This window comes from Dreissena polymorpha, chromosome 1, assembly GCF_020536995.1.
Source record: "Dreissena polymorpha isolate Duluth1 chromosome 1, UMN_Dpol_1.0, whole genome shotgun sequence".
Taxonomy (NCBI): domain Eukaryota; kingdom Metazoa; phylum Mollusca; class Bivalvia; order Myida; family Dreissenidae; genus Dreissena; species Dreissena polymorpha.
Genome location: NC_068355.1, coordinates 6,314,764 through 6,341,032, shown reverse-complemented (window position 1 = coordinate 6,341,032; position 26,269 = coordinate 6,314,764). Strand labels below are relative to the sequence as shown.

Here is a 26,269-nt window from a genome sequence, read left to right as displayed (position 1 = left end):
TCATTAAATTGTGAAAAGTTATAGTAAGATTCATCTTGTATTTAAAAACGCTGCAGCCAAAATGCCTTTCTATAAAATCATCTGCACATTACAAATGCAAAGTTTCATACAACTGACAGATTTAAATTGCCAAAATGTGTCTTATGCCATATGCAGCCTGCATAGCTTCAGAAAAGCCTGGGCATTAGCGATGTCTGGTCATAAGCTGCCCTGTCTTCCATCAAGTCAAGCCAGATTTCGTGATCTCATTAGCGTACTTCCTGACCAGATTAAAGAATGGGCTCATAATGCATTAGACCCATTTTCAAACAACTTGGCTAATACTTTAACAAAACAGGACCAACATCACAAGCAAACATCTTGGAAGTCAGCTCATATTTAACAAGAAATGTGTTTGTTAGAAACACTATGTCCCTTACTGTGCCGCTTTGATTTATTTGATCTTTTTTAATCATTTGGCAGGTTCAGATAATTATCTCCCTATAAAGCTTATTTCTTTTCTTGGATTTGTTTTTTGACCTTTGACCTTGAATGACTCAAAATGTGCAGCTCCACGAGATACACATGCATGCCAAATATGAAGTTGCTTATCTTCAATACTGCAAAAGTTATGGCAAAAGTTAAAGTTGGGGCAAACAAACAAACAAACAAACCAACAGACAGGGCAAAAACAATATGTCCTCCACTATAGTGGTGGGGAACATAAAAATCACTTGCACAAATGCAGAGTATTTAATAAGAACGAAATTGCTGTATTTGTGTAGTATTTACATAATCCGATGCAAAGGTTTCTCTTGTTATTTCTTACATTTTGCGTTCTGGTTTTTGCCTAGCACTGCTTGAGGTGTGTGGTGAGTTGAGGGAGTTGTCTTCCTTGGCTGACTTCTGGAGAAGCAGCGTCTCCTTCTGTTCAATGAACCGAGCCAGATGCTCCTTCACTAAGGTCGTGTTCAAAATAGCACTGGCACTGCAAAGTGGTACAAAATGATGAGATCATGTATACATGGAATTGTTTCGGACCCACAGTATAATTTGTGACCTCTACACCCCAACACCCCTAAAAAAATCACCTAAAACGAGTGATAATTTGAAAAATGAATATGAATGCTGTATTTTTCAGTTTGCTACAACAACAGTTCAGCATTTGTAGTGTAAACTATTCCTAACTAAAATCATTTTCATTTATTAAAACTTCTTCAAATTCCACATCAGTATCACATGAGACATATCATAACAAGAAACCATCAGAGACGGGTGATGCTCCCCAAAGTTTTTTTGGTCACAATATTGCACTATATATTCAGAAATGAAACCGTCGGAGACGGGTGATGCTCCCCAAAGTTTTTTTTGTCACAATATTGCACTATATATTCAGACAAGAAACCGTCGGAGACGGGTGATGCTCCCCAAATGTTTGTTTTGTCACAATACTGCACTATATATTCAGACAAGAAACAGTCGGAGACGGGTGATGCTCCCCAAAGTGTTTTTTTTGTCACAATATTGCACTATATATTCAGACAAGAAACAGTTGGAGACGGGTGATGCTTCCCAAAGTGGTTTTTGGTCACAATATTGCACTATATATTCAGACAAGAAACCGTTGGAAACGGGTGATGCTCCCCAAAGGTTTTTTTTGCCACAATATTGCACTATATATTCAGATATTCAGGAAACGTCTTGAGGGTACAGTAGTTGGGAGGACAATAATTTTTTTATTTAAAATTTAAAACAGCCATAACTCTGTGAAAAATCATTCGACCAGAACCCGCTGATTATATTAACATCTGCTCTTTGTAGTGAAGCTTTCCATAAAGTTTCATTGAATTCTGGTCATTAGTTGCTGAGAAATAGCCCCGGCAAAATTGCACTATATGTACAGTTAATTGAAAATTTCAAAGGGCCATAACTCTGTAAAAAATCATCTGACCAGAACCCGCTGATAATATGCACATCTCCTCTTGGTAGTGAAGCTTCCCATAAAGTTTCATTGAATTCTGGTCATTAGTTGCTGAGAAATAGCCCTGACAAAATTGCACTATATGTACAGTTAATGGAAAATTTCAAAGGGCCATAACTCTGTAAAAAATCATCAGACCAGAACCCGCTGATAATATGCACATCTCCTCTTGGTGGTGAAGCTTCCCATAAAGTTTTATTGAATTCCGGTCATTATGATTACTGAGAAATAGCTCGGACAATAATTGCACTACATGTACAGTTAATGGAAAATTTTAAAGGGCCATAACTCTGTAAAAAAATTTATCCGACCAGAACCCGCTGATAATATGCACATCTCCTCTTGGTAGTGAAGCTTCCCATAAAGTTTCATTGCATTCCGGTCATTAGTTGCTGAGATATAGCCCGGACAAAAATTATGCACGGACAGACACACGGACGGACGGACAGACGAAGCGGCGACTATATGCTCCCCCCAACATTTTTGGGGGAGCATAAAAATTCTCTTGACAAAACAACAGATGATTGGTCAAATAAAAAACTCATCATTTTGTCCAAAGTCTAAACAATTGACAATATTAAGGTTAATACAAACAAAGAGAGTAAGGTAGTACCTGGGTCTGTCGTCAGGTGACTTCACCAGTATCTGTGTCACAAGCTCCTGCAGTGCTCGGCTGTAAGTACCTGGGATGGCCTATAATCATATCCCGCATTGTAACACAACAAAACCACTGAATGTGATGATGTAACGTTACTGAAGCATTATGACCCTGCCAACTTTCAAAGATTTCATTTTAAATAATATGTTCAGTAATCAAATGGTCTTGAGACTTGTGTTATCTTACATGTGTTAAGTAAGATAACCATTAAACAGTTGCTAATGCAAAACCGATAGTAAGCTAGATATTGACTGCTCGGATATAAAATAATCTTAACCATTCAACAATATTCAAGTTATATACATAGGCACGTAGCACTTAGACTACATACTGCTGTTTAAATGACAGCTAAATAAAAGATCCTGCATTCAGAATCATAACACATGTAAATTTTTGTAACTATTTGCAGTACTTATTGTAATGTTTTGAATTATATAATGACATCTTTTTCAGTTTATCATAAGCCGCAGATAAAACTTCTATTTGAAGTACCTATTGAAATTTTTTGAATTATATAATGACATCTTTTCCAGTTTATCATAAGCGGCAGGTAATACTTCTCTTATGAAAAAACCTATTGTTGAAACAATTCATTCAAATAAAATATAAACAAGAGCTATGTTTGTGAAACACATTACCGCCTACTGCGCTTTGAAGCGGTACAGTAGCTATTTTAGAGAAAACAAGCAACTTTGTTGATTTGATATCCCCCGCTAATATGCTTCTGGACACACAAAAGTGTTATATTTGACACTCCAAAAAACTATTTTTCAAGATACAAAGGGCCATAACTCCGTTATTAACAGATGGTGTACAATCCAATTTGGCGTGCATTATCCTCTTATCCATATATATACTCATACCAAGTTTCAATGAAATCCGCCAAAGCACCTCCAACATATGGCTCCAGACACAAAAGAGCAGGACGGATGGATGGAAAGACGGACAGAAAGACGGACGGACAGATGGACAGACAATGCCAAAACAATATCCCTCAGCCTATGGCAGGGGATAACCAGGCCAATAACTTAGCCAAACATCAATGGACCAGAACAAAACTCACACTTCATCTGTACACTTGCATACCAAATATCAGCTAAATATCTGAATTCCAAAGCACTTCGCCTAAAATCAATTGACCAGAATAAATGTCACACTTCATTTGTAGGTCATGTTGTAAGACTCATTTACTAAAAGTCTGCTAAATATCTTAAAGTGTTGCGTAAAAAAACTCCAGAAGAATGAAATGCCGGTAGGACAGACAAATGGAGGGACTAATGAACGGAAAGTGCGACAACTATATGCCACCAAACCAGGGGCATACAAACCAGCTTATTATATAAAAGCATTGCGTACAAATTCAGGAAAACCGTTATTATACAGATAATTTCAATGTCCAAGGCCCATAACTTCGCCAAAAATCAATTGCATGGAAAGTATTTCACGCTTCATCTGTAGGTCATGTAGGTAGTCTAACATACCAAACAAGAGGGCCTGAAAGGCCCAAAGTCGCTCACCTGAGATAACAAGATATTATTGGGACAAATCTTCCAAGTTTCATGAAGATCAGAAAATAAACCTCTAGAGTGTTAACAAGGTTTTACTTAGCCATATAAGGAAAAATGCACCGTCCCCTGGCAGCCATGTTTTTCAACTAACAGGCATCATTTTTGATAACTTTCAAGATATTATCAGGATGAATCTTCTGACCAAGTTTCATGAAGATCGGACAGTAAATGTGGCCTCTAGAGTGTTAACAAGATTTTACTATAGCCGTATAAGGAAAAATGCCCCGCCCCCTGGTGGCCATGTTTTTAAAGCAACAAAAACCATTTTCGAACTCATCCAAGATATCATTGGGACAAATCTTCAGACCAAGTTTCATGATGATCGGAAAATAAATGTAACCTCTAGAGTGTTAACAAGGTCATACATTTCAATATAATTTAAAATAAAAGTTAAGAAGAAAAATGCGAAATAAACCAGATATTTAATTCTGAAATCGAAAATGTCCGTACAGTCGAATTCGCCAGAATGTATATCATGCATGTATGATGTGAATCTTAATTCATACAACACACGAACACCAACTCCGATCCTAATAAAAAGACGAATTCTTCGGTTATTGTAGGAAAATATGTAAGAAATATCTTTTCGTCACCATGGGCTCGGATCCCTAATTTGTCTTTGCTGCATTTTATGAAATTCGTCTTCAATGTCTTGCCTATTTTGTGTTATTGTAACATGTATTTATCAATGTATTACAATTTAACACATATAAAAATCGTATAGTCTCGCTTTAATCGTTTGACAAAAGAATGCCATATTGTACACAATAATCAAACAATAAAAAACATATTCAAAAGTTTGCCTTCTTCCAGAATGTAAAACTATCATTTATAATTAATTCCACTTAATCTTCTTGTGCTTGAAAAAAAATATTTTAAAAAGGGAGACAACTCTGTCAATTCAACATAATTTTTCAAATGCCATTTTGCAGTTACTTCCCTTGACATGCTAAACTAGAGTGTTCACAAGCTGTTTTTACAATATAAATATAATGATAATGACCCCCCCCCCCCCCCCCCCAGCGGCCATGCTTTTTACCGATCCAAACCATTTTCGAACTCAACCGTGATATCCAAAAAACACATGTTCTGACCAAATTTCATGAACATTGGACCAAAATTGTGACTTCTGAGTGTTCACATGTTTTCACTATATACATATGATGAAAACTGCCGCGCCCTCTTGCCGCCATGTTTTTTCACCGATCTGGACCATTTTCGAACTCGTCCGAGATATCAATGAAAAATATGTTTTGACCAAGTTCCATGATGATTGGGCAAAAATTGTGACTTCTAAAGTGTTCACAAGGTTTCTCTATAGCCATATAAGGAATACTGCCCCGCCCCCTGGTGGCCATGTTTTTCAACGGACCGGAACCATTTTTGAACTCAACCAACATATTATTGAGACAAACATTTTGACAAAGTAACATGAAGATTGGGCATCAAATGTGACTTTTACAGTGTTCACAAGGTTTTTCTTTTTTTTGACCTAGTGACCTTGTTTTTGACCCAGCATGACCCAGTTTCGAACTCAGTTGAGGTATCAATGGGACAAATGTTCTGACCAAGTTTCATGAAGATTGGAAATAAATGTGGCCTCTAGAGTTGTGCTCAGGTGAGCTAAAAATCAGCTCAATATCTGAAAGTGTTGCATAAAAACTATGGAAAACAGACTGCCTGATGGACAGTCTGACGGACAGACAGAGTGATTGCTGTATGCCTGTATGCCACCCCTACTGGGGGGAGGAGGGGGGGGGGGCATCAAAATCAGCTAAATATCTGAAACTGTTGTGTAAAACCTCCAGAAAATCGTTATTATATATCCATTTTTGTCTCAAATCTCTATGTTGTTTACTTTCTATTAATAGAAGCGTCTCCCTTTGATTATATCCCTTTGACAAATATTGCTTCACTTCTGAAAAATAGTCATTGTACATGCCAAATGAAAAATTAAAATTATCTCTCTTTAAAGCTTACTACTTCCTTTGACAAAATTTTTGATCAGTTAAAGGCCCGTATCTTCGTAAAAAATATACAGAATGGAAAAAATTTCATACTTCATCTGTAGAGCATGTAAGTAAACTCACATCCCAAAAATCAGCTCATTATCTGAAAGCGTTGCATAATAAACGTCCGAAAAACAGAATGCCAGATATACAGACAGATGGACTTACGGTAGAACAGATGTACAGTGCCACTGCTATATGCCACCCTACCAGGGGCCAGATGTACAGTGCGACTGCTATATGCCACCCTACCAGGGGCATCAAAACTACATAAGTATAAGGCTAAAACAGATTTGTAAGTAAATTATTTTTCTTTTACACACAAAAAAAAAATCAAATACCTGAAATTCACACTTGATGATTTTGAAGAAGAGACTGATCAAGTTCTGTGCCTGAAATGGCGTTCTCAAGGCACACATCTCATACAGTAAACACCCCACTGCCTGTGCATGGAGAAAATAACAACTGTTAAACATTTCACTTTAAAAAATCAACGTGAATACATGTCTATACCTAAATATGAGCCAAGTAATGCAAGATTTTGTCATCTTATAAGCAGACAGGGTAGCTCCTGATAAGACTGCACAGATGCGCAGGCTGTTCTAGACCTACACTTGCAGCATATTATATCATACCAATTTTCCAATGAAGTGTATATGATTGTTCAGCTGATCTTATTGTCTCAAGGTTTACGGGTGTTCAGAAAAATAACAAACTGGTCATTTGACCTTGCAGAACATCAAGTCATCATTATGGGCAAATGTGAAGAATTTTTTAGTACTTCATGCCCCTGTCACCTTTTCCTTTGCCCTGTTGACATCAAAACCTATAGTCATATTTCTTTTTTCCAAAGTATTTAGCATGCAACTTGGGATGACTGGAGGTCAAACATTTTTAAGACAATGCAAAGCATTATATCCCCAGCTTCTTCAAATCAAAGGAGGGTGTGGTATACATCAACAAGTATGTGTGCAATAATAATAATGAACCACGCAATTTTATTAATTTTAATAAAAAGCATATATCATACATATTCATATTTAAAGTGGTAAACAAATTCAGCTTAGGGCATTATACATGTTGTAAGAGGCATCAAAAGGTCCAGTTAAACAGACAACGTTACAAGCAAAAAGAACTAGATTGGATAAATAAACTGCTTTCTTATTACCAATATTTCAAGGTTAGTACCAAAAATAACCATACATGTATTTATAAGAAAAAATATTTCTTTTTTTTTCATAAAATAAGAAGAAATAAAGTCAGGCATGCCCAATTGAACATATCCCAAACTTATGCAAAATATGCAAGTTGAAATACAGATAATCAGTATCAGTGTTAAGTGGAAAATAATTTTTATCCTGCCACCACATTTGCATTAATATAATAAACAAACCATGGAGATTAACTAAAATATATTTCTTCTATCTTTGTGGAAAGAGCAAAAATGAGCATTACATTTACTTTGTTTTCATATTGCCTATTAATTTGCAATGGCAATTGATGTTAATTGTGATTTAAACCAATTTGTTTAATTATTGTTAACGCTTAGATAAAAAATGATGAATACTGGAAAAGACAACACCAAGTGATCGTTCAATTTCGCTTTGCAGGAAAACATGAAAACCTTGCCAATGTACAGGTTTGCTTAGCCTTACACGTGTAATTATCCAATACTAACCTAGTATTCCTTATATATGAGTTGTGTTCTGAGAAAACTGGGCTTAATGCATGTGCGTAAAGTGTCGTCCCAGATTAGCCTGTGCAGTCCGCACAGGCTAATCAGATACGACACTTGCCGCTTTTATGGTATTTTTTGTTTCAAGGAAGTCTCTTCTACACGAAAATCCAGTTAAGGCGGAAAGTGTCGTCCCTGATTAGCCTGTGCGGACTGCTAATCTGGGACGACACTTTATGCACATGCATTAAGCCCAATTTTCTCAGAACACAACACATATCTTCAGGCAGATACACCATTCGTCAGAATAAGATTACCGGTACTGATATCCCATATCATATTAAAAGTAAGAAGTAATGCAGACCGAACTTGCAAAGAAGTGCCACTTTAAACATACCCATATATCTGACTTGGAGGAATAAGGGATGTCTTGACAGAGCTCAGGACTCAGATAACTCGGGGTACCAACAATTGTTTGCGCCACATCCACAGTGCTCTCTAGCACTTTTGAGATCCCAAAGTCGCCTGCATTGAACAAACATATAACTCATATTTGATCATCAAGCCCTAGAATAACACAGCCCTACCCACCTCCTGCATGTTTCTTTTTCCCCCAAGATTTTATAATAAAACACTTAGATCATGCAACAATGTTCTTCCATTTACCACGGAAAGATAGACCCTTAATCAGTAAACAAAGTCCTACATTAAAAGTATTTACTGGCCAAGAATGCTTACATGCAAAAGAAAAATATTGTTACATTTGTATTTATTTGATTCAAGAAAAAAAAACATGCGAACACATTGAAAAAAAAAGAAACTGTTGTTGTTTTTTCATTAAAAGACCTATAAATCAATGTTATTTAAACAAGGGCTGTTTGTAAAACATGCATGCCCCCCATATGGGCTCTCCGTTGTAGTGAGAGCCATTGTGTGAATATGTTTTTTGTCACTGTGACCTTGACCTTTGACCTAGTGACCTGAAAATCAATAGGGGTCATCTGCCAGTCATGACCAAAGTACCTGTGAAGTTTCATGATCCTAGCCATAAGCATTCTTGAGTTATCATCCGGACACCATTTAACTATTTCGGGTCACTGTGAACTTGACCTTTGACCTAGTGACCTGAAAATCAATAGGGGTCATCTGCGAGTCATGATCATTCTACCTATCAAGTTTCATGATCCTAGGAATAAGCGTTCTTCAGTTATCATCCGGAAACCATTTTACTATTTCGGGTCATCGTGACATTGACCTTTGACCTAGTGACCTGAAAATCAATAGGGGTCATCTGCGAGTCATGATCAATCTACCTATCAAGTTTCATGATCCTAGGCCTAAGTGTTCTTGAGTTATCATCCGGAAACCATTTTACTATTTCAGGTCACTGTGACCTTGACCTTTGACCTAGTGACCTCAAAATCAATAGGGGTCATCTGCAAGTCCTGATCAATCTACCTATCAAGTTTCATGATCCTAGGCCTAAGCGTTCTTGAGTTATCATCCGGAAACCATTTTACTATTTCGGGTCAATGTGACCTTGACCTTTGACCTAGTGACCTGAAAATCAATAGGGGTCATCTGCGAGTCATGATCAATCTACCTATCAAGTTTCATGATCCTAAGCCTAAGCGTTCTTGAGTTATCATCCGGAAACCATTTTACTATTTCGGGTCACCGTGACCTTGACCTTTGACCTAGTAACCTCAAAATCAATAGGGGTCATCTGCGAGTCATGATTAATGTACCTATGAAGTTTCATGATCCTAGGCCCAAGCGTTCTTGAGTTATCGTCTGACAACCACCTGGTGGACGGACCGACCGACAGACCGACCGACCGACAGACAGACCGACAGACCGACATGAGCAAAGCTATATACCCCCTCTTCTTCGAAGGGGGGCATAAATATTGTGTAATAATTTATGAAAAATAAAAGCAATTTAAAGGTACCCATACCTATCTTCACTACATTCTTCTTCGTTAAGAAGACATTTTCTGCTTTCAGATCCCTATAAAATGTCATGGCATCAATAAATAAAATGAAAACGTGCACTTATCAATAAATAAAAGGCATATAACAAGTTTGAAATGTGACCTGAGGGATCAAGCATGCACTTCTTACACTTCAACATTAAAAATTGGTGTCATAATGAGAAACGTGGAGGAAAGTTTAATTTTAAGGTATGCAAAACCTTCTGCCAGTTATATATATGTATATTCATCAAATGACAATGGACAAAAACAAAAATAGACAAAGGTAATCATTGAAAGCTCCCTGTGAGCACATTTTTAACTAAAGCCACGATAACCAAGCATAACACACTAGTATGAATTACAATTGACCATGCATTAGATTGTTATGCATTGAAAATGGTCATTCATTACACATGGCCATCAACTATACATAATTATGCATTACATGTGAGTATGAATTATGCGGTAGGCAGGTATTACACATTACTTAGCATTACACATGGTCATGCATAACACATGGCCATGCATTACACATGGCCAGGCAGGCCATGCATAACAGGCCATGTTATGCATGGCCTGGCATTACAAATGACCATGCACTACTAATTGTTTTGCATCACCTACCTGTGAAGGACCTTTTTACTGTGAATGTACTGGACTGCCATAATAATCTGTATAAACCACTGAAAGTCACAACAACCAATCGTCATGCAACATTTCTACAAACACAACAGATGAACAAAAGAATGCAGAATGTTCCCACACAAGAACTTATTCATGAAGGAGTTGTTATTTCAATATATTTAAAAGAGAGAATAAAGGGACCAAATAACTATCACATCTAAGATAACTCATGCTTTAAGTAAAGAACTGAGCCACGTTCTGAGAAAACTGGGCTTAATGCATGTGCGTAAAGTGATTTCGGTAAGGAAGGACTTCCTTGAAACTAAAAATACCATAAAAGCTGAAAGTGTCGTCCCTGATTAGCCTGTGCGTAATCTGGGACGACACTTTACACACATGCATTAAGCCCAGTTTTCTCAGAATGCTGCTCAACTATATTGGACATACCAGATCATACCACTTAACATTTTCCCAGCATAAACTCCTGGATTTTATTAGCTCTCTTAAGTCAGTTAAGTCTCTTGAGCCAGCAAACATCAAGACATATTGTGTCGCGTTCTCAGAAAACTGGGCATAATGCCTGTGCGTAAAAGTGTCCCAGATTAGCCAGTGCAGTTTGCACAGGCTAATCAGGGAAAATACTTTCCGCCTAAACAAGATTTTCGGTAAGAAGGGACTTCCTTTAAACGAAAAATACCAGAAAAGCGGAAAGTGTTGTCCCTGATTAGCCTGTGCGGACTGCACAGGCTAATCTGGGACGACGTTTTACGCAAAGGCATTATGCCCAGTTTTCTCAGAACGCGACACTATTGCGTTTTAAAGAATCATTCAAGGGGCTTTCAAATCTTTACTTAATAAAGATTGAAACAGTCTTCACTGGTTAAGACATTCTGGTAGTGAATACCAGTATACTATCTGTTACATTCATTTTTAATAGACAGGGGTTAATTGTGAAATTATATCAAAGGTACAAAAGTCAAAACCTTTTAGTATGGCTAGTGCAAAACAATCATACGATAAAAATAATGACTGCAAACCCAATTTATAATAATAATGGATGTTGATTTGTTCATTCCTTTCAAATTTCAGTGCACTTCTATAAATGTCAAACAGGAAGCCAAGCCAGAAGGCAGGATGAATGGCCTTATTAAACAGCTAAAAGTTTCACAGTTAAAGAAGCTTTAATCACCACCACTCATGACTTAGCAATTACTCTGACAGTTATCAGACATATTTCTCTATTTCACAAATTATCTTTCACATTTAGTAAAATTGGGTCCTCATTTATTTTTGCAATATCAATTTCATATTACAAAACAGTAAATTCTGTCACTCTATACTTGCTAATAATTACTGTAAAGTTTGGAGTACATGACACTGTTTTTTCTTAAAGCAACACACATGATATTGTCCTGTGAAGAAAGAACATAACAAGACATGAGCACAATCAGTTAACAATTGCATAGAAGTAAGTTGTATTTAGGAAAAAAATACAATATGCTATCCTATTTATTTGCCAATCTACAGGAAATAAGCCATTCATTCAAGATGCATCAGACTGGTCCAGAAATGTTTGACCAATAAACAATATAAAAAGCGACAATAATTGGATGCCCCAAAGATTGATCTGACATTTTTCAACTGTTATCAGATTTAGAAAGTGTTAAACACTTAATTCCCTTCATGAAAAAAGCAGGTGTCATCTTTAAAATTGTATGATTAAACAATAAGGTAAACATTTATATAGGAAATGCATAACCTTCCTTTCGAGTAATAAAACATTCCTACAATTGACTTCCAGAAAAAGGAATGTAATCCGATGCCAGAGTTTGTCCTGCAGACCGAGAATTACCTTTATTTTGGTAAAAGACAGATTTACATTTTAGGTTTGTCTACAAACTTGTCCGAAATGCAAGGCTCACAAGTATAATCACCAAAGTACATAATGATCTAATAAGAACTTTTGGAAATAGAGAGAGGAAATTGAACAGGAAACCATTCACCTGCTGCAGATGTTCCCATATGTCCTTTCTATAACAGGCAGATGATATAACATTCTATCATCTGAAAGTTTTGGCACTTATTATTTCAATTGAAGCATAATAATATTGAAGATAAGCATAAACATAGGAATCAGAATTTGCTATATGACTAAATATTTATAGAAGGCTGCATAATATTTATTACTGACTTAAGAATGAACCTACCTCCATTATCTGTGTTTCTTCAAAATGTTTTGATTTCTGCAATAAATATAAATGCCATTTGTTTATAAAGAAACTGTTTTTTATTCATTAGCCACAAATATGCTCCTATAATAAATTTCTAAACATACAGAGTTACAGTGTACTGCACTAAACCAAATGCAAAAATCAAAATTATTGGAAACTTTTATGGTGGGTACACATGCAGATATCAATATAACCACACTGTTACACAACCTCTCTACTTTGAAGGTAAAGAAAATAGAAATAATACATTTTGTCCCAAAATACGTATTCACAATTGAATTTCTTACAACAAAATCAAATTTTCTCTGTGTACCTTCTTACCGCGCAGCAAGGTACAAGAAGATTTCATTAAAAAAAGTAACATATTATTGACAAAAAGATTAAATTTACTCTCATTTTGTGTAAAATACCATTTATTAGCCATTTTTGATTTTCAACGGCCTGAATAACATGTTTAAATTTGATTATAAACCCATTGAAAGTTTGTAATAACCCCCAGGCTAAAATCTTTATACAGGTAGTCATAAAATTAATATTGACTTTAAAAATGCTATATACAATCTTATGAATTCATTAATAACAAGTTTGAATAAAAGTTCAGAAGATATGGTATCAAAACATCAATCAAAAGAGTGTTTGATAAAATTGAAAATACTCTTTGTTTGTTCAATCAAACTCATGTAAAAATGACTTATACACTTGTGGGAAATTCCCACTATTCTGTGCAGATTTGTTAAAATGAGTGGACACATAAACACAATTTATGTTCCTGCAACAAATGAAAAAAAAACATGTTGATATTGGTGTTGTGCTTAGAATAAATTGGTAGATCAAGGTAAACTACATGTTATAGAAATAACGGATAATATATATACATCCAATTTAACTTAATTGCTAAACTTAAATGTTCACATTAAAATTGTACATATAATGTTTATTACTTACCAATGAGAATCATGGTAAAATTAGAACTTTGATTAATTACTATGACACCAATATTATTTGTCAGACAATAAACCCTTTCCCACTCAGAAGCAAAGCGAAAATGGCTATGTGCAAACAGCATAAAACCAGAACAGCCTGCTAGTAACTTGAAGTCTGTTCAGGTTTTATGCTGTTTGCTGCTCACCAGTATCTAGGGGATGGAAATGAAGCCTTTAAAACTTGAATATAGTGAGAAAGATATTAATCTTTCTAGGGGACTACAAATGCGTCAAAATACGTATCTTAGTGGTAAAGGGTTAATTCTGTGGATTTTTACAGGTCCTCTCAGTCACAAAATAAAATGTCAAGTCCAAAGTATTATTACAGACATAATACATCCATGAGTTTACCATCAAACAAAAAAAGAGAGATTTATCGAATCCACAAAATTTCATTTGAAATTTTATTTAATGAATCTGCAGAGATCAGGCTTGGGACTTCAATGAAGCTGAAGAATGTTCATTTCTGGTGCCAATCGCAGCTACATGTAAAATTATTCTCAACTTGATATATCTACATCTACAAACTTTGTAGATGTAGATATATCAAGTTGAGAATAATGTGTAGTACAAAGGTATGTCATGTTGTCAATGTCTGATATGATTGCATGGCCTGGCATCTTTTATATTGAACTCACCATTGCAGCATGTTTAATCTTGTCATCCAGGTTGCCCCCATCACAATAGTCCTGAATGATGCTCAGGAATTCAAAGTTGACGTCAAAAAAAGACTCGTGATAGAGCACTATGTGCGGATGCTTTAACTGTGCCAGTATTCTATGTAACGAAAATATACTAAAAATGTATGCAATTCTTATTAATATGCGATTGAATCAGCATAAAATAAACATTAATATGTGACCACTTTTTATCATGTACATTACTGTTTCATTACATTACAGACATGACTTGAAATCGAAACAGTTGTAATACATAACAAGCAGTCATAATCATGTAATAGAAATTTTCAGTTCTAAGGTGAAACTTTTAATGTATGATTAAAATTATAAAACGTTCTACCATAATGAACAATACATGCAAGTTTTAATATTGTATGTTGAAAGTGTAAAAGAACTTTATCTTAAAGTTTCTGTCTACGGACAGATAAAAAACAGATGGCTTTGGTTAATCAAGTTTACCCCTCATTATTTTGTTGTGAGGCTATCAGATCCGCATTAAGCAGTGTGCTGACTTATTGTTACACACATTATATATTGACAATTTTCAGGACATAATAATGACCTGAATCATGTCAAAATGAGTTCTATGTCATACGCATCCATTGTTCTTTCATACCAGCCTGCACATCCCTTCATTTTCATCTGGAGCATTTCATGAATACTTATTATACAAGAAACCAAGGCGTACCTTCATACTAGCCTGCACATCCTCTCAGACTCATCTGGAGCAATCCATGACTACTAATTATACCAGAAACCAAGGCGTACCTTTATACCAGCCTGCACATCCTCTCAGACTCATCTGTAGCAATACATGACTACTAATTATACCAGAAACCAAGGCGTACCTTTATTCCAGCCTGCACATCCTCTCAGACTCATCTGGAGCAATCCATGACTACTAATTATACCAGAAACCAAGGCGTACCTTTATTCCAGCCTGCACATCCTCTCAGACTCATCTGGAGCAATCCATGACTACTAATTATACCAGAAACCAAGGCGTACCTTAATACCAGCCTGCACATCCTCTCAGACTCATCTGGAGCAATCCATGACTACTAATTATACCAGAAACCAAGGAGTACCTTTATACCAGCCTGCACATCCTCTCAGACTCATCTGGAGCAATGCATGACTACTAATTATACCATAAACCAAGGCGTACCTTTATACCAGCCTGCACATCCTCTCAGACTCATCTGGAGCAATCCATGACTACTAATTAATTATAAAAGAAACAAGCAATCTTAATAGCTGATAGGCGTAGCTCCTGACTAGACTTCTTGATCCTGCAGGCAGGTCTAGAGCTACATTGGCTGCATATGGCATAACACCCAATTTTGCAGGATATGGCTAAAATAAGGCTTTCTTCACTCACTTAGCTTCCTTCTGCACTGCTTCTTTTGTCCTTGTTTTCTTTCTGTCATCCAACTCTATTGTTTTCAAAGCATATAATCTAAAACCATAAATAGCAGGTTAATAAGACAATAAATGGTGCATAGCAGTTTGTTTAAAATCCGTTCTGATGTTACTGTCAATGTGATACTTCAGTTTAACTAAGCAGGGTGTATTGTATTTGTGATATGTTTTAGTCCTTGTTGAAGTGCTGTCTTCATTGTGTTCTCACAACCAGCACCCCCCCCCCCCCCCCCACCCCCTGCCCAACAAGAACTTTGTAAAACTAACTTACCCAGAAAATTATGGACCCTATTATCACAAGCATATTTTTAATGATGGCCTAAACTTTTTCTGATTCCTAGGTGGGAATGAAACACAACTATTGCCCTAGAAATGATTTAAAGATGCAGTTCGTAGAATCAAATGCAATACCTTACAAATTGAATGTTCTTGTTATCATGAATATTATTACTTTGATGATTTATATTTGTGAGAAATTAATGTGTAAAACTGTGTATGTTTGGAAACACTTGATAAAAACGGCAATCGTGTACATTTCGATTTACATGAGACATATCCCTGTTGCATATAGAAGTCAATAACATGAATTAGCATATTTTTATTTCAGAAAACAAGCTCAACATACTTCCTTGTCTCCTTGTTTCTGACCAGGAACACTGCTCCACACCCTCCCTTGCCAAGCTTGTGGATTGTCTCATACTTGTCCATCCTGGTCCATTTTCTTCAAAACAAATGAGTCACGTTCTGAGAAAACTGGGCTTAATGCTTGTGCGTAAAGTGTCGTCCCAGATTAGCCTGTGCAGTTCGCACAGGCTAATCAGGGACAACACTTTCCGCTTTTATGACATTTTTGGTTTTAAATGTAGTCTCTTCTTAGCAAAAATCCAATTTAGGTGGAAAGTGTCCTCCCTGATTAGCCTGTGCAGACTGCACAGGCTAATCTGGCACGACACTTTACGCACATGCTTTATGCCCAGTTTTCTCAGAACACGACTCATATGGAACACAAAGCAGTTAATCCTTCTATGGAATATTGTCAATTAACCTGAAGCATACACAACTTAATATAACATTAGACAAGGATTGCAGTGCCTCAGGACAGCCTACTCAATTATTGCAGGTACAGAAGCCAGATATTTTCTTGCGAGTATTGCTAATAAATGTCAAAAACTGATTTTAAGGTTCTATGATTAAGGCAGTTTAAAGGACTCAACTTTTGTTTGTCATTCTGTTTGGTTCTTTCATATTTACTTGCAACTTAAATTATTTTTTTTCATGTTTTATCAGTGGTTGGCTCAGAAATATGGGCTTGCAAAAAATGAAAAAGTATAACAATTATAATGACTTTTTGACGGTGAAAAACATTAAAAATTGGGAATTGTAAATGTGATTGGAAATTTGGAATAAGGGTCAGGAAAGCTATGTCATTTACGAAAATGAAATACCTAACCTATATACAGAGATGAAATACAATGTATCCTATCCCTTATATAAGATACACCACCCAATATTGTCACACTTAAAGCAGTTTTGTACCAAATAGGGAATGATGAGGCCCTGTTGGTTAAGAAACAATGTGCCATTTTGATTAAATTTAAGAAATGCAGGTGTTTTTTTTGTATTGTTTTGCTTTCAAATTTTTCAAAATTGATAATAAACATGCTTTTATATCATATTCCCTAGCCCTAAGGTGTAAATCATTGAGCTGGATAGGGATTTCCACTGATATTTCTAACTAAATAACAAAAACTAGAGCTTTGTCACAGACGTGACGAATACCCCCACATGCCGCATTGACACAGAATATTTTGCATGTTGTCTTCACAAAAAACAGCTGACAACATGCTCAATGTTTAAAACGCACTAAGTGACCCCATGACCTAGTTTTTGACCCGGCATGGCCCATGTTCGAACTTGACCAACACATCATCTAGAAACAACTTCAGACCAAGTATGGTGAAGATTGGATGAAAACTACTTGAATTAGAGAGCGGACATCATGCTTAATATTAAATAACGCACTAAGTGACCCTGTGACCTAGTTTTTGGCTCAGCATAGCCCATATTCAAACTTGGCGTAGAGATCATAAAACTTCTGACCAAGATTGGTAAAGATATTAAATGAAAACTACTTGAATTAGAGAGCAGACAACATGCTGAATGTTTAAAACGCACTAAATGACCCAATGACCTAGTTTTTGATCCGGCATAACCCATATTCAAACTTGATCTAGACATCATCTAGATACAACTTCTGACCAAGTTTGGTGAAGCTCGGATGAAAACTACTTTAATTAGAGAGCGGACACCATGCTCAATGTTTAAAACGCACTAAGTGACCCTGTGACCTAGTTTTTGACATGCAATGACCCATGTTCGAACTTGGCCTAGACATCATCTAGATACAACTTCTGACCAAGTTTGGTGAAGCTCAGATGAAAACTACTTTGATTCGAGAGCGGACACCATGCTCAATGTTTAAAACGCACTAAGTGACCCCGTGACCTAGTTTTTGACCCGGCATGACCCATATTTGAAATTGACCTAGACATCATCTAGATACAACATCTGACCAAGTTTGGTGAAGATCAGATGAAAACAACTTGAATAAGAGAGCGGACACTTAATACAGACCGACAGATAGACCGACAGACAAGCTCACTCCTATATACCCCCCTAAACTTCGTTTGTGGGGGTATAAAAACATTTTTGAGGAAAAAATCTATTTAGAGTTTTAGTAAGTCATTTTTGCAAAAATATATTTCATACTTTTGAGTTTGGGAATATGAACAAATTTCAGGTCTGATCATTATTTGACAAAAAAAAAGAATTGTGAACAGTTCATGCAAAACATGTCTGTATGAGTCCTTCGTAACTGCTTCAAGGTATACAGTTTATTTCACATTTGTGAAAATGTTACAAGCAGAACCTGTGATGACTTTTAAATAATATTTATTGTTCATTATTGGATTGCGCAACTTTCAGAGTGTTTTTAAAAAAAATCTTAGAAATCAGAAAAGAGTTGCTACTGTTGTATCTTTCTTCGAATTAAAATGACAGATAATGCAATCCATTTTCACTGTTGTTTTCCGCAATAACTGCTCGTCTCCAGCAGCCTTTTGTAAAATAATACTCTGTACGAAAATAACCTCAATTTAAATAGCCCTATTTGCCCATATCCTTCAGCAAATTCAGTTATACAATAGACAACCAGCTATCAAATCTGGGAAACTTCTATTGCTATTTGAATATAGCAAATTTAAAGGTATAATACAGTGGCAAACAAAATACCCCACAAGACAGATCTATAAAATCAAATGGACCTTTAAAATTGATTACCGGTAATACACATCCTCTTCTCATGTTGTATGTTGCTTATTGTTTGTAGCCATGCAGAATATTTTGCTGGTAAACACAAAGACGAATGTTTTACCAACATTTCCAACTCCCAAGATGATCTTTATCTAGTGAAGCATTACCTTTATGTAATTTAATCTTCTTATGAGCTGAGGATATTAAATTTTTCAGGTGAATTTTCATTAACCAGTCTTGCTCCCATCCACCCGCAGCTTCATTATCTGTATTGAGGTTATGGGAGTTGTTGATATTTTTGTAGATGATGCTTCTGGAAAAAGTTTTAGAGTGTGAGTGATTTTTTTTAAATCAGCAAAGTCATGTATATAGATCAGAAATAAGATGGGCCCCAAAAAAGTGCCATGAGGGACTTGGGAGGTTACAGGTTCTTTGTCTGATGTGGCTCCCCCAAGACAACAGTCTGGGTTCTATTTGTTAGCAGCGTTTTCATTAGGAGGCGGCCGGCGGCCGATTTGACCGCCTCAAATGTTATTTGGGCTGGCTCAAATTCGGAAAAAAAATCGGCAAACGCAGCTTATGCTCACGACTATGACAAGATTTTAAGTACTCATTTATAAACTAACTGTCTGAAATTGAAGTAAACAACCGTAACCGATATATGTTAACTGTTTTCTCATTGATCGTTTTGGTATAATTGTCCAATCGCGAAGCCGGAAACATGAGTGTACGACTTTGATTAAAGGTCACGAATTGACAATGTCAAAACTAGGTCACGAATTGACAATGTCAACATGTCTAAAAAAATATAAAAAAATGACTTTTTCTTTTGTGTTTCGAGTAAGAACGATAGTTCGCTGTTGAAGTTATTTTGTTCCAGTTTTGTTAACTTTTATCATTTACCGGCACCTCCGGATGAATGCACTTTCCTGTTACATTTCGGTTTTATTTTCGACAAATTTCATTGATGTTTCTGATCATGCGGATGTTTGGTTTCTCGGCAGAGTTTTTAACCTCCGAACGGTAAGTGGATTTATTTATAACCACATTTTACAGGAGAAGAGTCTTTCATTAGGATAAATGAAAATCTCGAGCCCCAAACTCTCCTGATATTGTCATGATTAAGGTTGGAGTTTGCTAATTATATTGAATTGGCACTGAACTGTTTAGCTATGTCCAAATTTGTATTGGAAAATATTGAACAAAAGAAGCTTCCTCTGCGACATATTTAAATCCTACGATTGCCTAAGCTGGGGCAACCTATGCTTGATTTTTTTGGGGGGAAAATCTGCATTGCCAAACTGTCAAATCTTTCTTAAAATTGCTATGCTAGGAGAACCTATGCCCAATATTTATGCATCTTTTCCAGAGGGCCTCTGACAAAATATTAATGTCATCCATGGTCTTGCACATTGTCTTCTATAGTAAATGGGCCATTTATACTCTTCTTTAAAAACAAATAAAGTTCAAAAGTAAAATTTAATCTGAATTGAAGTTCAAAAGTAAAATTCAATCTAAAAAAACATGCCACATTTCCATATTGATTATTTCAGCAGTCAAGCTGTGGCTTGACATAAAATAGAGGCGGAAAATTCCCCCGAAGCAAGGGCCTCAGCACCAGTTCTTACACTTGTGGATGCTGGGGTCCAAACCGATGTTACTGAGGGGAATGATGAGCTGAGCCTGATTAAGACAGCTGTTGATATAGCCATACAAAAACTTAACCTGGCATCAAAGGAATATGACCCAGAATCAGATTAGAATTACATCAAACTCTGTTTTATTTGTAAAATTAATTATTTAAAGTCGAATTGGTGTTACTTTTTTTAATGTTTTTTTTTATACATTTATATCTGTTTTTATTAAAATCTTGATAATTGCAGAGTTGATGTAAACTGAGGACTTTATGTTTTCTTTGCCATTCACATAAATATCCTCTATTTTAAATGAGCAAAAGCATGTACATTATATGCCCAAAATCGCTCAGAGGCCATGATTAGGCACCTTTATTTAACAAAAATTCAGGGGAGCATGCCCCCGCACCCCCTAGCAACTCGCACCTTCGGTGCTCGCACAAGTCGGCCTCCTCAAATAACTCAAAAGCCTGCTACAAAAAATCCTAATGAAAACGCTGGTTAGGAAGTCAGATATCCAGAAGAAAGCAGTTGAATTGAATTTAATTGATTCAATAATATTTTAACTTGTATAAGAGGTGCTGGTGGAATGCTTTATCAAATACTTCAGCAAAATCCATAATGAATCAGTCAACCTCCTTGAAGAGATTTGACTGGAACCAGCATAGCTGAATCAAATCCCTGCCTTGATAACCGACCACGTGATGATAGCCAAACCAGGTGGTACAATAATTTTATCGTTGTTATTTTTACTTTTAAAATTTAGGTAATTTATTTTTTATTATCAACCTAAATAATAAACCTATTTTCAAAATCTATAAGAAAATGATATAACTGTTCATAATAAATTACATAAACAAAAAAATTCTTATTATGGCACGGATTGTATGTGAAAGCAAGGAATAACAACTCTGCGTGGAGATTGTTTTACAGTTAGTCAGTTTGAATACCTTGATTTTTTTATTTGGTTAGGTTTTGGAGGAATGATATAAGTTGTATTAGGCAAAAACAGAAAGTTCTAAACCCATGTTGGAGGTCATGATAAAAAATCCTATATATAAAATATGATTATTTATCCAGGTGAGATCACTGTTGTGTATTGGATATGGTGAGATTAGTCTTATTTATAAGACGAGCAAAGAATTTAGAGATACTTTTTATATGGGCTAAATTCTTTGGAACGTCTTATCGGTGAAGCAATTACGTGGTGAAAACCAGAAAGTTTAAATTTTCATCAATTTGCGTAAAATTGTGAAATAACATTTCCAATTCATTCAGTTTTAGTTCAGAAGTCCATCTTTGCCTCAAATATTGTAGAATCGAAGTTAGAAAGGCAATAATTCTTGAGTTAAATGTCTGCTTAAATCGCAATACAATTACTAACCTGCCGCCATGTTTTGAAACAGATTTAAATGTCAACCAATCAGAAGAAGGCATTACGGTGTAATGTGTCTATTAACGTCATCTTAGTAATGCATCAGCGAGTAAATTCGCAATGATTATTTATGTACCGTTTAAAAATAAAAGATGTTATTCATTTTAGAATTGCAAATTTGTAATGGTCACTTTAAAAAAACAACAACACAATGCTCAATTGATCCAGAAAAGTATAATAACATCACTTTAATATATAACGCTCTACGCTCACAACAGACGAACGCAAACTGTGTTTTCCGCCGTATATTCTTCACATTTAAACCACATCCTTTACATCAAGGCTGTGTTATCGATTTATATCTACACAGCGAGCGAATCGAGAGATATTGAAAATTTGAATAGTGGTTGGATTTAAGTTGCTCAGGCGTGCAAAATTGAAAGTGTCATTAAATTTTTTTAGGAACATTATTGAGAAATGAATTATCTACACAGGTATGTAAATATTATTGCAATATGTTGATATTAAGTGTCTGATATCGGGGCTTGAATGTTGCGCACAAAATCCTAGCGCAACAATATAGACAAAGAAGGAAAACTTTCGACCATTGTTTTGGTCCTTCTCCTGTTGTACGCTCCAATATATTACCAATATACAAAGTAGCTTAATATTTGAGAGTGTCAACAAGTTGGACTATGGTGTAGTGGAGTGGTGTCTATCTAGCGATAGGTAGGTCAAGGGTGCGATCCCTTAGATCTCTCCTAAAGACACCAAGCACTAGTTATACCAGGGCCCAAGACTCATTGAATAGTCAAATTGTGTCTGTGCCTCCAAAGGATCCCTGCAATGAATGGGATAGAAGACAAAGAGACATGATTGAGCTGGTACATAAATAATTATGAGCTCCTAACATGTATTGAACAACTGTTTATAAACAAAAGTACGTTAAGGGAGATAAAGGCACTTTTGCTACTTCGCTGTTTATACTGATAGTATCCGAACATTATCCGAAAATATATCCAAAATACTATGAAAAATTACATTCATTTGGATTAAACCTATCCTATAGTCCACCGATGTGTTGAATGCTTCATGATAACAGACATACTTACATCCGCAAATATATTAATGTTAAAACAATGAAGCTTGACAACCTTCGTTAGTTATGTTCTTCGATATTTCATTGTTGATATTGGATGGAACTAAAAACCAAGGCCGAACTTAAGGTTACATTACACTAAATGATCGAGTCATGTATTCTATACTCTCTAAAAAATACCATCGTTTACTGAAATGCATATTTTACACTTTAGACTATTTTTCTTGTTGTAACTGTTGAAGATAGCGACAGGACATGACTAGGTGTGCTAACTCCCTGAAATATAATAAAGATGGTTTGTACATGGCATATCTATTGTATTGCATAAATCGATTCAGCTTAGAATGGCCTGTAAGGTTATGTGGGTCTCTATGTGCAAAATACTGCATTTTTATTATTTTCGCTTAAAGTTGTCGCTTTTACATTGACTTATATATGGAAAATATTTACTATAGTGTGACTTTATCTTCACAAGGGTTATATACCAAAAATTATAAATATATAATTTAACAGATAATAGTTCTTCATGGTATTATTACCACAGGTGGTTAGCGTGTGGCTATGATATTAATTAGTTAAAACGTCATTTTGAATGAAATAGAATCGAATTATTCAAAATGATGTTTTTACTAATGTACCCTGGGCACAGAAAATATACTAAAAGGTACCCGGGAATTATAATGCTAAATTGGTCATTGTCGGCTTTACAAAATAAATAACTGTGTTAATATTAATGCCAATATCTTGTAAAATGGCCTCTATATTATTGAAACTCAGGCTTTGTTCAAAGAGCATTGTACGAGTTTCATATTTCGTAGCGCGTTTTACGTCATCGAATTTTTGGCGGTAATAACATTCGGGTACAGTCTACAGCCGGGAACGTTTTAGTATATTTCTCCTACCCAGGGTACACATTAAGTATAATTAAGAGTACCCGGGGTACATTAAAGTAGCACCCGAGCCGACAATGACCAATCGAGCGGAAGTTTGTAATGATAATACATGCTGATAATCCGAATACATGCAATGAAATATACTTTTTGAACTGGGATTTAAATGCGTTTAAATAACTTTTCACCATTTGAATTTTCTTGCAGGCATTTAAACACTGTTTTATCCTTAAGACATGTGCAAATTACATGTAACTCACGCAATTCATCCTAAATAACTAAACGTCATATTGCATCAATAATACATTATTTGTTTGTGTGTATTGTCTTTAATACTGCCATGTATAACCGGTTGTCACTTGGGTATAATCTAACCTATTCTCAGTGTTGTCATATTTCATTATTCATAAATATTTCAATAAATAGTTTGTTCTTCAATATCCTGTGTACACACATATCCCCTTAAAATCGTAATAGCTAAACGTCCTCTCAGATATTCAAATATCAGCACAGGATGTCCGCGACGCAGCCACGCTCATTGATCCTTCAAAGGCATGTGGACCCGACTTGATAAGCCCTAAACTCATCAAAGAGGGAATTCATGAACTGTGTGTCCCACTCTCTCTCATCTTCACAAAACTCATTTCTAAGTCAGTATTCCCATCGTCATGGAAATTAGCTAACGTATGGCCCGTTTTTAAAAAGTCCGACACTTCGATGCCTTCTTACTATCTTCCAATCTCCCTTCTTAGTTGTCTTTGGAAACTCATGGAACGCTGAATCCATAAATATCTATACAACTATCTCATCTCCAATAATCTAATCACACAATTCCAGTCAGGTTATATGAAAGGTGATTCCACGGTCAACCAGCTGACCTTTTATACCACGATATCCTTAAAGCTCTTGACGAAGTCAAAGAGGTTCGAGCCGTTTCCTGTGATATTTCCAAAGCCTTTGACAGAGTGTGACATCATGGGCTCCTCAAGAAACTATCTGCAGCAGGCATTCAAGGTTACCTTATAAATTGTTTCAGTTCCTATTTATCAGACCGGAAGCAGCGTGTCGTCATTGACAACTCTTCCTCCTGTTGGACTACAGTTGAAGCTGGTGTCCCGCAGGGGTATATACTTGGTCCACTCCTCGTTCTACTCTACATAAACGACATAGTTACAGACATCCAGGCAAACATTCGTCTATTCGCCGACGACACCAGTCTATACATAATTGTTGAAGACCCAGCCTCAGCTGCTGTCCCTTTAAATCTTGACTTGTCTCGAATAATCTCATGGTCCAAATCATGGCTGGTCTCATTTAATCCTTCAAAAACCGAATGTATGCTCTTCTCGAGAAAACGCATCAAACCTACTCATCCACCACTTTTAATGGAACAAACTTCGATTGCCCAAGTCAAAACTCACACCCACCTAGGCTTGGTCCTTTCTGAGGATGCCAAGTGATCTTCCCACATATCATTTATCCTTGCAAAAGCCTGACAGAGAATCGGTATACTTCGAAGCCTGAAATATACGCTGACAAGGTCAAATTTTGAAAAGATGTACATCACCTTTATAAGACCACTTCTTGAGTATGGCGACATCATTTGGGACAACTGTTCTGTAGCTCTAAAAACGGCATTGAATCGGTCCAAGTTGAAGCCGCAAGGATCGTGACAGGTGCTACAAAATATTGCAACATCGACCGCCTTCTAAAAGACCTAAACTGGGAATCACTCTCCCAACGAAGAAAGAAACATAGTATGATGCAAATATACAAAATGCAGATCAATATTGCACCCTTCTATCTATGCAACCTGATCCCAGTTCGCACATCCCAGGCCTTTGACCTCCGATCCCATAATGGCATATCTCCAGTTTACGCAAATACTCAACTATATTTAAATTCCTTCCTTCCGCCATGCGCCACTGGAACATTCTTTCTCCCGACGTTACAAACTCCAATGCACTTCTTGAATTTAAGAGAAAAATCACTCAATGTCCAACAAACTCGTGTCCATTATTCAACGTTGGTGACAGAAGATTACAAATCTATCATTCTCGTCTGCGACTTGGCTGTAGCTCCTTGAACTACGATCTCCATCGTAGAAACATGACTTCTTCACCGGATTGCATATGTGGTGCCATTGAAACTCCGTCTCACTCCTTGATTCACTG

The 26,269-nt window shown here is 36.1% G+C and overlaps 2 protein-coding genes across 6 annotated transcripts in view; both read right to left on the bottom strand.

The window, feature by feature from the left end:
* LOC127869378 (uncharacterized) overlaps positions 1-26,269 on the bottom strand; it is a 59,915-nt gene that overhangs the window by 24,625 nt on the left and 9,021 nt on the right. For 4 of the 5 annotated variants that reach the window (XM_052411936.1, XM_052411909.1, XM_052411899.1 and 1 more), the window contains exons 1-11: positions 23,219-23,338; positions 16,411-16,506; positions 15,745-15,822; positions 14,322-14,460; positions 12,677-12,712; positions 10,470-10,528; positions 9,828-9,880; positions 8,268-8,395; positions 6,537-6,638; positions 2,574-2,653; positions 809-967 (exon numbers count right to left, since the gene is read on the bottom strand). In XM_052411936.1, the coding sequence (XP_052267896.1) occupies positions 809-967; positions 2,574-2,653; positions 6,537-6,638; positions 8,268-8,395; positions 9,828-9,880; positions 10,470-10,528; positions 12,677-12,712; positions 14,322-14,460; positions 15,745-15,822; positions 16,411-16,493 (917 nt within the window). In that variant the 5' untranslated portion in view covers positions 16,494-16,506; positions 23,219-23,338. Of the gene's footprint in view, positions 1-808; positions 968-2,573; positions 2,654-6,536; positions 6,639-8,267; positions 8,396-9,827; positions 9,881-10,469; positions 10,529-12,676; positions 12,713-14,321; positions 14,461-15,744; positions 15,823-16,410; positions 16,507-23,218; positions 23,339-26,269 lie in introns of those variants that run through there. The other variant, XM_052411918.1, reaches the window with a different exon arrangement.
* Positions 8,986-26,269, bottom strand: part of LOC127869412 (branched-chain-amino-acid aminotransferase, cytosolic-like) — a 141,354-nt gene continuing 124,070 nt past the window's right edge. Inside the window, exon 12 of the transcript XR_008044554.1 lies at positions 8,986-9,575. The gene's annotated coding sequence lies outside the window, so the exon portion shown is untranslated. The remainder of the gene's footprint in view (positions 9,576-26,269) is intronic.